Source organism: Peromyscus californicus, unplaced genomic scaffold (assembly GCF_007827085.1).
Source record: "Peromyscus californicus insignis strain IS unplaced genomic scaffold, ASM782708v3 Scaffold_3__1_contigs__length_106647218, whole genome shotgun sequence".
In the NCBI taxonomy this organism is placed as follows: Eukaryota; Metazoa; Chordata; class Mammalia; order Rodentia; family Cricetidae; genus Peromyscus; species Peromyscus californicus.
Window position 1 is genome coordinate 88,732,036 of NW_026294551.1, and position 12,154 is coordinate 88,744,189.

Below are 12,154 nucleotides of genomic sequence, written 5' to 3' on the forward strand. Positions count from 1 at the left end.
TAAAGGAAGAGGGTTTAGCAGAACCTCCCATCATTTCTTGGTAGCTCATGGCCATTGGCACTGTCCTAAATTAAACATCTTGGCAATGTGCCTGCTGAGCAGATCATCCCGTCACAGGATGGACATCACATCAGATGACAGACAACAGCCATCCAGGCCTTCTTTGTTCTTCTCCTGTCCTGACTTGCTCTCCATTGGTGTGATAAACATGACCAAAAGCAACTTGAGGAGAAAAGGGTTTATTTCATCATACAGTCCACCATGATGGGAAGTCAGGGCAGGAACCTGGAAGCGGGACCTGAGGCAGGGACCACAAAGGAATGCTACTTACTGGTGCTACTCCTCACGCTCACTCAGCTTGCTTTTAAAATACAACTCAGGACCACCTGCCAGGATGAGCTGGGCCCCTTCCATATCAATCATTAATCAGCCCCGCAGACCTGATTACAAGCCGATCTGAGAGAGGTATTTTCTCAATTGAAGTTCCCTCTTTCCAGTCAGCTGTAGCTTGTGTTGACAAAACACTAACCAGCACACTGCTTGTCAGTTGCTCTTGGCATAGGCTGCCAGCAAGTTTCTGTGGGTCTGCTTTGGGCAATGAGAAGGAGTGATGTTGCTGCTGAACTTCATACTGCTACTGCTTTATCACAGAGCCTCCGATGACTCTCTTCTGCTAGAGAAAACGTGTTCATACACCATTTATTACCAAGCATCTGGCCTGTGCTCCCAGGAGATTCACAGATGCAGGGACAGAGAGCCATGACTTGACCTCCCTGAGCTCATTAGGACACTCAAGGACATGTGATGCTCCCCATGTGATGACCTGCTCTCCATCCATTTCATCTATGCCATAGAGCATGGGTTCCTCCAGAAAGGGTCATAGCCAGCGTGGAACCTCCTGTACATCCTCATTAGTGAGACTACTGAGCTGTCTTACCTGGGACCAAGGGATCCTGGGGGACATGAGACTCTCAATGCTAAAAATCAGAAATATGCAAGTCAGGGTGCGCTGTGCACCCCCACTTTTCACTGGGACCAGTGATGTGAGAGGGTGTCTCTGCCTGCCTCACATAGTCCGATCCATCGAGAAAGAGCAGCAGCCTGGATCAGTCTGCTTGGAGTTGAGTGATGAGCCCACAGATCTTGATGAGGGACAGCACTCAGTGGAAACCTCAGGGAGCCCATGGCTTCCTCAAGAAGCTGCCCAACCACAGGGCATGTTAAGGCCTTGTTCCTGTGGTTCCCTGCCCTTGTCCCATCCGACTGTCTCCTGCTGGACTGAGGGAGTGCAGAGCAGAATCTGTCTCCCTCCCCTTTAAAGTCCAGTGCCCAGAACTGGACGGATGGCTGATGAGTAAATGGGTGAATAGATGCCATATGGTGGGAAGTGGGTGGCTGGGTGAATGGAAAGATGTATGGATAGTGGGATGGGTGGGCGGGGTGACAAATTAATTAAAAGGGGTGAATGGTGGGAAGGTGGATGGCTAGATGGGATAGAGAGACAGGTGAATAGATGGATGGGCAATGGATGAATGGCTAGATGGATGGATGATGGGAAATGCATAGATGGATGAGGGGGTAAGTGGATGATGGCAGGAGACATATAGAGTGCAGGTCAGCCCTGTACAGCATGCTAAATCTTTGCTGATCACACGCTGGTGCGATTTCTGTTTCTACAGCTGAATGAAAACTCTGGGCAGTGTATAAAGAGTAGCTGTTCCTTAATGAAACCTGTACTAAGCATCTGGGCCACACGCATCTCCTGGGCATCATTCTTGGGGGGCAGGTGTTGTCTTTCCCATTTTACAGATGAAGCTCAAGAGGCTGGTAACTTCTCCAGGGCTGTACCTGTTTAGAGGTTAACAGGAAATCCAGGCATCTCGTACCTCTCACCTCAGACCCTGGCACATGTCTCAGAAGCTCTAAACCTCAATCATTAGGGAGCAGCTAAAGCCAGGGTCTCCAAGCTTTAGCCAGCCTCCACCCTTTCCTCTGCTGTAAGAAAGCACACTCCTTGGATGAACAGTGTGGCCCCAGGAACTGGGAGAGAAGGCAGGCTGTGAGTCTAACAGAATTCCCTCACAAAAGCAACTTAAGGGAGAAAGAGTTAATTTAGCTTGGCGCACAGTTCCAGGGGAAGCGGATGGCGCAGGGGAGGCAGAGGGGCAGGAGCTGAGGCAGCTGGACAAAGGGCAGCAGTGGCTAGGTACCATGACTGCTTGATTCTCTCCTTTCCACACAGTCCAGGGCCCAGGCACAGGGCCACCTACTGTCAGGGTGGGTCTGCCCCCTCAATTAACCTAATCCCGATAATCCCTCACAGGCATGCCCAGAGGCTAACATAATCTCAATAATCCCTCATAGGTATGCCTGGAGGCCTGCCTCCTAGAGGATTCCAGATCTTGTCAAGTTGACAATAACACTAACTACCTCAGCCACTTTGTGGGGGTGATGTGGAGGCTGCCGGGACTACTTCAGTCTCATACACATGAGAGAAAGGAACGTGGACTCTCTCATCAGATACAGCATGGCAAGTAATGACAACCCTTTCAAGCAGTGCCCACTGCCCTGATATGAGGCCAGATGGGAAGCTGGGTGGGTGGATGGACGTTTCCTTACCTGGAAACAGGTGTGGCTACTGCTCTGATTGGAACAAAGTGAGACCATCCCTCCCTCCCAGCCTGTCCCCCAGTGCCTGCTTCTACCTACACTTAGTAAACGGTCCTCTAGGCAGGGCAGTTCCCCCCACACAGCCTTGCTGCTCCTGGCATTCAAGATCTTGCTCCAGGGGCAGATCTTGGCAGCCGCACTTTCCTAGATAAAAGTCCATAATGGCTGCTGGCCTCTTCCCTGCCCGGGGCTCCTTGGCTGAGGAGAGAAGGCATCACAGCCCTGGAGAAGACTTGCTTTCAAATAGAGGCGAGGCGGGGCGCAGCAAAGCCTGAGGGTGATACCATGCTCCCCTTAACATCCAACCCAGGAAGGATTGCTGACTGCCTGGCTGACCCACCCTGTTTGCGGTCTGACATCAAGGGGGCAAGTAGGGAAGACCTTTCTTTTAACCAATCTGGGGTTTTACACCTCTCTCCCAGCCCTGCAGGTCAGGGACGCAAACAAGAATGCATCCAATAATTGGGAACCCCAGCAGGTCTCACCGAGTTTGAAGGGGTAGAGACTAAGCCAGCTGAGCCTCCCAACCTAGCTGTGAGCTTCTGACTGGGCTGTACCTCTGCCCCTATCCTGGGCTGGATGCTTCCATTCTGGACACTTGGTGGTCACTGGGAAGGACACCGACCTGCAGGGAACTCAATTTTTCTAAGTGTGAAAGCTAATCTGTGTTTCCTGTTTGAATAACAAAGCCAGCAGTAGCCAAGGCTGGGCACAGCTGGCTCCTCCCTCCTGTGCTGTCCCCTCCAACCCCCTCTACTTCTTGTAATATAGGGAGCCCCATCCCTATACCCGCACTGCTTCTGACCCCCAGCCAAAGAATGAAAGTTCAAAGACCTGTACAATCTCCCCAAGATCCCTTCTGGTTCCAAACACAGAAATTAGTACATGATTTCATCCACCCAACTCTCTGTTCCTGCTGTCCAGATCATCAGAGCCCTGTGTCTGCCCAGGCCATAATGGCAGCCACAGTGCTGGCCACCCGGGCCCACTGGTCCCTGCATACAAAGCACCCGGCTGGCCATTATCATTCCGGGGCGGAACTCCGCTTGGCCTGTGTCTCATCGGTCACTCAGCAGCCCTTAATGACCTGTCAGTTCCTTGGCCTGCCATTTTTCTGTCTAATTAATTCTTTTATTGTGCACCGGATAAAGAAAGACAAAGGCCTTGCCGGCAATAATGATTCATTAAAATGCAGTGCCTTCCCAGCTCTTGGCCCAGCACCAGCCGCTCCACCCGCTGTGGGCATGGTTGCCTGCGCCCCTTAACCCTTTACAGGGTCCTCTGTGCTAGACATCCCAGAAAAATCGAGATGTGAGCTAGTCCAGGAACCTAGTGTGGGAGGGTCTCCTGAAAGATGAACACTTCTTCAGGACTGGTGTAGGGGGGCCCAGATGTACATTTGGGACTCCAACCCCTTTCCGGGGAATAGAAAGGCTTAGAGAGGGACACTTGATACTGGACAAGGATCCAGGGACATGTGCCCTTGAGATTTGGCCAAGACAGGAAGGAAGGTGCTACTCACAGAGGTCAGCCAGTGAGCCATACACTTCAGGCTTGACTAGTTTATCCTCAGGGAATTTCTATCATGGGCATGGGGGAAACTGAGGCATGGGAAGTAAACTGGTAAGTGGCAGCTTTTCTAACCGTTGTTCCATCCTGCCTCCCCACAGGAAGCTGTTCATATGTCTGGATGCTGTGGGAGGGAGACAGGCCCTTGGGTGGACAGGCTTCCGTCCTGGGAATAGGCAAGAGGAAGAAGCTAGGCTATGGCTACCTTCTGAGGACATGCACTCTGACTCTTCCTCTCTATATTTTTCTTATCTCAAATCATCCACCTTATTTTGCACATGAGCAAAAAGATTCTCAAGAGGTCTGAGGGAGTGACAAAAAAAAAAAAATCACCATCCTCAGTGATGGGTGAGGAAAAGCAAGACTCTTGGAGACGGCAGCAGAAGATGAGGCGGCTCTGAGGGACCTGGGTGGGGTAGGTGAGTCGAGCACTCAATCTCACACTGCTCAGTTCCAAACCCCTCTCGTAGACAGGCAGAACAATAGCCTCTGGATACCCATCGTGTGGAGAGGCCCAGGTTTTGGCCCAAGTGACTTGGGGTTACAGGCTGCCCTAAGAATCAAAAATGATGGTGGTGATGGTGGTGGGGGGGGGTAATATCCCTATTGACCGCAGCTCCTAGAAATGTCAGGGTACTCCGTGGGGAGAATCCTGGCTGGGGACTGCAGGTGTCTGGGAGCAGTCCCTCCAGTGGCCGAGTACTTAGGCTGGCAAAGCCAGAGTCGGGTAGCCTTACTAGGTTGTGGAGGTCGTCTTCTGTGCTACTAGGGATAAAGTAGGACAGAAAACATGCTGTCCTATCCAGTCCTCCTCCCTCGGAACAAGTTTTTGCATGGGTGCCAGACAGGGGCAGTTTATCTCCTTGTCTTAGGGTCACACTGACCAGGATGTAGTATAATGAGACTGGAGATAATGCCGGCCCACAGCCTACAGATGAGAGTCCATATCTGCCCAGTGCCTGGCAACTGGGACATCACCACCCAGAGCACATCTCCAGGGCCCAATGCCTTTAACAGCGGTCCCAGCAAACTCTGGGTAGGCAGAGGTAGGGTGGACAGAGAGGCTCAGTCCTTGGCAGGACTGGAGTCCCTTGGCATGAGGTCAGACACTGGGAAGAAAAGATGGGAGGTAGACCCCATGTGACTACCTGGGAGAGTCTGGAAAGATAGGGACTGCCTGGAGGGTACAAGTCCTCCATTATCAGGAACTGATAGCCGGGATGGATTCGAACTTGACCAAACAGACACCAGCTCCCAAGAGCTGACACTACCCTAAGATCAGCAGGAGGGGGGGAGGGTTTTTTCCTCCAGTCTCTCAGATGCTGGGGCTGACAGGAGTATCGCCCCTTTCTTCTGAACATGGCATTCTGCTTGACTGATGTCAGAGCCAACCTTGTTTTGGGCGAGAAATGAAAAGGAGGAACTTTCTGCCAGTCTGCCCCTGGGATGGGTTAATGGGATGGGTACTCTCTGAGAGAAAGGGACTCCAGTGCTCGGACTCAGGGTGAAGCTGGCCAGGGAAGTATTTTTAGACTGAAGCTATGCTGGAAGCCAGACAATTTCTTCCTATGGACCAACACAACAATACTCCTCCCTCCCCAACCTGCCTACCCCAGCCACAGCCTCAGTGCAGCCCTGGGAGCCTCCAGGCCCCAGCCTTGGGTTCTGCCTCTGAGGGCCTAGTGTACCGATGGGGAGCCACCATCTGGGCTAGCCTCAGGAGTTGAGATGGAAGCAGGCAGGCAGGTACAAAGTACAGGGCATCTCCAAGGAAAAAGGTGGGGTGGATGGGCCAGGACACTGGTGTCCCACTTCGTGATGCGCGGATACAAGGAGGCTCTCAGGAAGCAACACTCAGAACCAGGGCTGGTTGGCAAGACAGACGGGCCCGGGCCCCAGGAGTTAATGCTCAGGAGGCTCGCCAAGTCCTAACAGAACTGGCAGGGCCACCCGGCCCTTGGGAACCTGGCAAGCCCCAAAGCTAATCCCAGCCCAGCAGCAGGGCCTCACAGCTTTGTCAGCGAGCCGGACGCCTGGGGTTCTCCTTGGTCTGGGGGTGTCAATGAGAGAACTCTGAGGGCCATATGGGTTCAGACAACCCTTGGCTGGATGCGGGTCTGGCAGGACTGGGTCCACATGGGCGGCAGGCTGTGAAGACATCAGCCATCCATTAAGCTGGTTCTCACAGCACCGTTCCCCACACCTGGAAGCTTGATGCACTCAGACCTTACGAGCTCTTATAAATCCAGTGACTTTCCCCAAATGCTGGTCTTGGCAGGTCCTAGAGTCAGTCTTCTCAAAGCAGGGCAAGGGAAGTAGTAACCCCCCTCCACATTTGGGGTTCTTGAGAGGCATGGCTCCCTTCCACCCCCAGACCGAGGCTGAAGTCTATATAGCTGGGGTGCAGCCGGCCCTGGCAGCCCCTGCTAGCCACATGCACCCCAAGAGGCTTGGCAAGGACCCCTTGCTGTCCTCTCCTCACAACCATTTTCTCCCTAGAAACTTCCCTCTGAGCAGACAGCTTTGCCAGGCTCTCTTGGGACGGTTTTTCTCTGCTCCCAGCCTGGCTCTGAGCCAAGACACCCCTACCCCCGAAAAAAATGCCCATCAGCTTGAGACATGCCACACAGCTACCCAGATACCAGCCTTGATTAGCCTGGGAGGAAAACATGGTTTGGAAGGGCCCATCTGGACCTGTGTTTGACTGCTTGGGAGTAACCCCTAAAATGAGGAAGCCAGACAAGGCTAAAGGCATGGTGTTTAAATTCAGATCAAGTGTTTGTGAGGGGGTGTCTGGCCATCTCCCTAAGATGAGGTGAAGCCCCTGCCTTGGGGAGTCCGAGTGGGCTCTGTACCCCCTCACAGTGGCCAGATCAGGGCAGCTGGAACCAGACCCTGAGCAATGTGTCACCTCCCTCCTAGGAATCTTCATGAAAGAACGCCCAGGCTTGAGAGAAGTAATACACAAAACATGCTCCAAGTAGATAAAAAGCATTTTTTTTAAAATTTTATCAAATTGATCTGTACAAAAGTTAGCATTGCTTGGTCAGAAAGTAGCGAAACAGAGCAGGCGAAGGACAGCAAATGTCTTTCTGGATTCAATGCCAAAAAAAAAAAAGAAATAGATTGCATAAAAAATGAGTTTGCTGTGGTTCCCACTCCCACTCCCAGAAGGAGATACACGAAAAGAAAAAAAAGACAGGTTTTTTCCCTCTAAAAAAAGTAGGAAAAGTAGAAAAAATTAAAAAGAAGCAAACTTCTCAAATGTGATTAAATGTACAAAGTCTCAAAGGCACAAGTTTCTGTAAAGTAGCCGGTTACACACGCAGCACACAGCAAAGCGAGGCAGGGAAGCAGGTGTTATTTTCTAACTAGGAACCTAGGCAGGTTAGTGGAGGAGGCTCTCTCTTTTCACAGCTTGGTAAGTAGCGCCTGGTGCCAAAGAGCCAAGATTATCGTGGTTCTGCAGCTGCCAACTTGCAGGAATTCTGTCTTCTACCGCTTGGCACCACTGAGGGCAGAGATGACATTCCTGTCTTCCAATGCCCGACCTGATGCTGGTGCTGGGCATTTCATTGCAACCAGACCCCAAGAGGTAAATCATTTCCTCCTGTGCCTGGTGGAGGCCTCCCGGGCCATCTGAAGGCCGAGTAAAGAGATGCCATGGGGTGCTGGACCACTTCCCTCCTGCCCTTTACAAGACAAGCTTCCCCACTTTCATTCTGTCTTAAATTCTACCCTCTGCACAAATTACTTCATTAATTAAAGATAAAATGATACAGAACATAAATACATCTTCAACAGCTTTCAAAACAGACATGTTTAAGCCTTAAAAATAAAAATTACAAAAAAAAAATATAAAATAAACATGAGAAGTGTTTGTCTCAGCCAAACCTTGCTGGGAAGAACTGTGGTAATGAGAAACCCTCGATCTCACATCGGTCCCAAGAGATGCCCGAGTGGATGTATCCCGAGCGTCCACAGATGTGCTTTCACCATGGGAACAACATCCCTTGAACCCAGGGAGTTCTTGGCTGGGCTGGTAAGGACCCAAGGCCCCTTCTCTCCTCCTTGTCCTAAGCCGTAGCTGTCTTCTCTTCTACGGAGATGGAAGACCCAGGAGCTGGTACCCACTCACCCAAACCGGAGAGTGATAGAATGGCTGTTTTCGCAATCACCAGTTACCTCAGAGAGAGAAGTGGAGGAAAAAGAGAGCTCTGTCCCCTGGCAGAAGTTTGGATATCCAGAGGCAAAGGGACACAGGGAGACAATGCCTGGCTTCCTGCAGATTCAGCAGGCACTTGACGGAGCGAGGCTGTCCTGGCTGCTTCCACCCCTCTACCGAGTCCGCTTCCGGAAGACCTCAAAGACCTGGCTATACTTCGTGGGCACTGAGTCCCCCGGGATGCAGCAGCCTCAGGGCCGGGTCAGGGTGGTGTACACAGGCTGGGTCCCAGTTGCTGCTGGGGCTGTGTGCAGGGTGGCATGGAGAGCCCATTGAGCAGTGGTGAGGCGTAGGGTCGGCGGGATGAGTGAAAGTAAGGATACTGGTAGAGGCTGGGCGGGGTAGCCAGGGTAGGGGCTGTAGTAGTTGGAAGCCTGGAGGTCAGTGTAGTCACACTGTGCACTGGCGAAGGAGCTGGCCGCCGTGGCAGAGGCAGCTGTGGTGACGCTGGCCTGGGCACTGTAGGAGCCATAGTCAGCGACGGCCAGGTGAGCCATGTGACTGGTCGTTGTAGTGGGTGGGGCTCAGCTGCTCTGTCTTGATGTGTGGCCGAAGGGGGTCCTGCCTCCGTGGGCGAGGCTGAGGCCGAGGGAGCTCCCTTGTGGGCCCACACAGGGGATGCTCCTATGCCAGTTGCCCCGGAGTGGGAGTAGGAGGTGCTCCCATAGGAGCCAGAGGCAGTGGCCTGGCTGGGCTCTGTGGGCAGGGCTGAGTGGCCATTGAGGGGCAAGTACTGGTCAAACTCGTGGACATCAAAGGTATCCATGTTACTGATAACCTCGCTGCTGAGCTCGGAGATGTCCACATTGCTGAAGTCGATGTTCTGGCGCCCGCTGTCCACCAGGCGGCGCCCTTCCAGCCTTAGCTCCTGCTTGCCTCCACTGCTGGCCTGATGCAGGTCTGTCTTGGGGGGTGGTGGGTGGGGTGGGCGGCCCATGGGTCTGGCCTGAGGAAGAGAGTATATTTCAAGGATGAATGCCCCTTCTGTGGGACCAGGGTGGAGCTGGTGGGTGACACCAGGAACCTTGGTAACTGCCACAGGTACGAATCAACAGCTTTTTGTTTCTTTACCTTCCCAGAAATTCCTGCAAACTCAGACCCAGCCCTCACTTACTGGCTGAGAAAATTCCGTTAAGCACTGTGCTGTGGGAAGACCCAAGGCCCCTCCCTGAAGACCTGGGTGGGGGGTGGAAGGTGGCCAGGCGGCCCCACCAGAACTAGCATTAATGGGGCACTCTTGGAATGCCTGGTCCTGGGCAGAGGACCAAGCTGAACCCACACAACCCCGTTCTTCCCCCATCGCAGCCGAGTGAAGGAAAGCTCACGGCCTACCTCCAGCTTCACCGAGGCTGCTTAGCTGCTGGGACCCCACCCGACCAGGCCTGATTCTGAAGCTGGGGTTGTTGACCCATGCTACTGTCATTGAAAAGTGGAGGCAGATTGTGTGTGAGTCCCACTGAATACACATCTCCAGAATGCTAGATGGGGCTACGTAGCCCTCCTCTTCTTGAGCATCAGAAATAACTATATCCAGAGAAGCTTTTTCAGGGGGCTAGGGAAGGTCTGGCCCTCTGCAGATTGCCAACCCTGGCGGAAAGACCTTCTCACACTCCAGGTCAGTTCCACTACTGCCCACCCCATGCTAAGGGTCCTGGAGCCTACCTGTGTGGTCACTGTGGTGGGTGTGTGTCGCTGAGGACTGCGTCAGTTTTTGTACATGGGACCACCAGGGTGGTGGCCCAGTTCTGTGCCGGAGTCCGAGTCACTCCGGCCAGCCTTCACACTCTTTCTTCGTCGTGGCTGGTATTTGTAATCTGGGTGGTCTTTCTTGTGTTGGACACGGAGCCTCTCAGCCTCCTCCACGAAGGGACGCTTCTCACTTTCACTCAGCAAGCTGCAGAGAACACAGCAGGGCAAGGATGTCCACAGAGCTCCAGGGCTGCCAAGGGCCCAGGCAGTACCACCAGCCCATGCACTGCTGTGGGAGTTGACCTGGAGTCAGACAGCAGGAGCACCGGGTTGGGTGCTGGAGAGGCCAGGACACCCTCCAGTGGGTAGCCTGCTCTCATGCTGAGAATCCTAGCACCGGTGGGACAGAGTGGTGAGACCTGTGTGGTGAGGACTGTATGTCTTTATAGTCCAAGGAACAAGCAAGACCCCGATTCCCCGTCTTTCCTGAGGTCCCCCTTTCCAACTCCATTTGCTCGTCTCTCCCACCCCGCTTCCTCAGTCATTCTCTAGGAGGAAGGCAGGACCCAGTGAAAACCACACTTTGACAAAGGCAAGGCTTCCTGGGAGCCTGCTGTGACTCAAGGCAGCTGGGTTTGCTGTCCTTTGGGTCTCAAGCTTCCAGGGTGAAGGCAAAACCCAGGAGACTGTCCTCTGAGCACACACACACCCTAAGAATCTCTCGGCCTTGCACCTCTACCTGCGGGGAAAGCTGAGATGGGCAAGACCACCTCCCTGTCCTGCTCAGCCCAGTGTTACTAACATGGACTGTTTCAAACTCAAGCAGAGGCAGCTTGGGAGGTTTGGGATGTACTGTGCTGAGGAACTTCTGTCTTCTTTAATAATGCCTGCCTTTCTCATGCCAAAGTGCCCACTGAGCCTCTCTCACTTTTCACCCATGCCTCCCTTCCTCCATTCCAGGTTGGTGTGGCCTGGGAGAAGTACCTGGGGACAGTACCAGCCAGCAGACTTGGACTCCTCATGGCTATCCCGAGTCCCAGCTTTTGCCCAGGACAAAGCAGCTTGATGCCTGCCCCTATGCCTGCAGGCCATGGTGGGATCCCCAGTTCTGCAGTTCTCAGCAGGATACCCCAGGAAGGGGAGAAAGAGCTGGACGGTCACACTCCAGGCACTGGCCTGGGTCCATCTCCAAGGTCCCACATCTGGTGTCTGGTCTCTGTTGACCAAGGTGTTTTTCCATCAGACCCACCCTGGAACCAGCCCAGGAGCACAACCCAAGCTTGGGCACGACGCCACCTCCTTCAGCCCCTTACGTTCCCCTCCTCAGCCAGAGTGTCATGAGTCCCCACACTCACCGCCACAGCTTGCCCAGGGTCTTGCTGAGCTCTGCGTTATGGAGATGCGGGTACTGGTCGGCCAGCTTGCGGCGCGCCGCCTGCGCCCACACCATGAAGGCGTTCATGGGCCGCTTCACGTGTGGCTTGGCCTTGAGCGCGCCGCCACCGCCGCCGCGCACGGGCATAGGCACCAGACTCCAGTCATAGCCCTTAAGCACCTGTGACACAGCATCACGGATGCAGGCTGGAAAGCGTTCGTCTGCTGCCTCAGCAGAGTCCCCTCGGCCGCCGCCCCCCGCGCGGCCCAGGCCCTCGGATCCCGCGGGCGACGGCGGCGCGTCGGAATCTGAATCCTCCACGTGTGACATGGAGCTAGCGGTGCCGGACGGGCTGCAGGGTGGCTGGGCGCGGGCCTCACTCATGTCCAGCATCGGGACCACGCACGGAGGGGTGCTCAGTGGGGATGGACGCAGTGGTCGCGCCAGGTCACGCCGTGGACGGACACTCTGGAATCCAAGGCTGCCACGCAGGACCCAATCTTTGTCCCCGCCGCAGGCGCCCAGCTGCCGCTCATCCGCCGCTGCAGCTCTGTCTCAGTTCTAGGACCCGCAACAAGTTTCTTTAAACCTTGGCCGAAGCCCCGCCCCTCCCAGCCCGGGTTGGC

The 12,154-nt window shown here is 54.1% G+C and overlaps 1 protein-coding gene across 1 annotated transcript; it reads right to left on the minus strand.

The window, feature by feature from the left end:
* Nucleotides 1-7,214: 7,214 nt before the first annotated feature.
* On the minus strand, nt 7,215-12,113 carry Sox8 (SRY-box transcription factor 8). The gene is given in 11 exon segments (XM_052758750.1): nt 7,215-8,688; nt 8,690-8,719; nt 8,721-8,804; nt 8,806-8,943; nt 8,945-9,022; nt 9,024-9,374; nt 9,376-9,410; nt 10,127-10,145; nt 10,147-10,176; nt 10,178-10,358; nt 11,509-12,113. Coding segments are annotated over 11 exon segments (1,392 nt in total). The 5' UTR covers nt 11,922-12,113; the 3' UTR covers nt 7,215-8,655.
* Between the last annotated feature and the right edge of the window lie 41 nt (nt 12,114-12,154).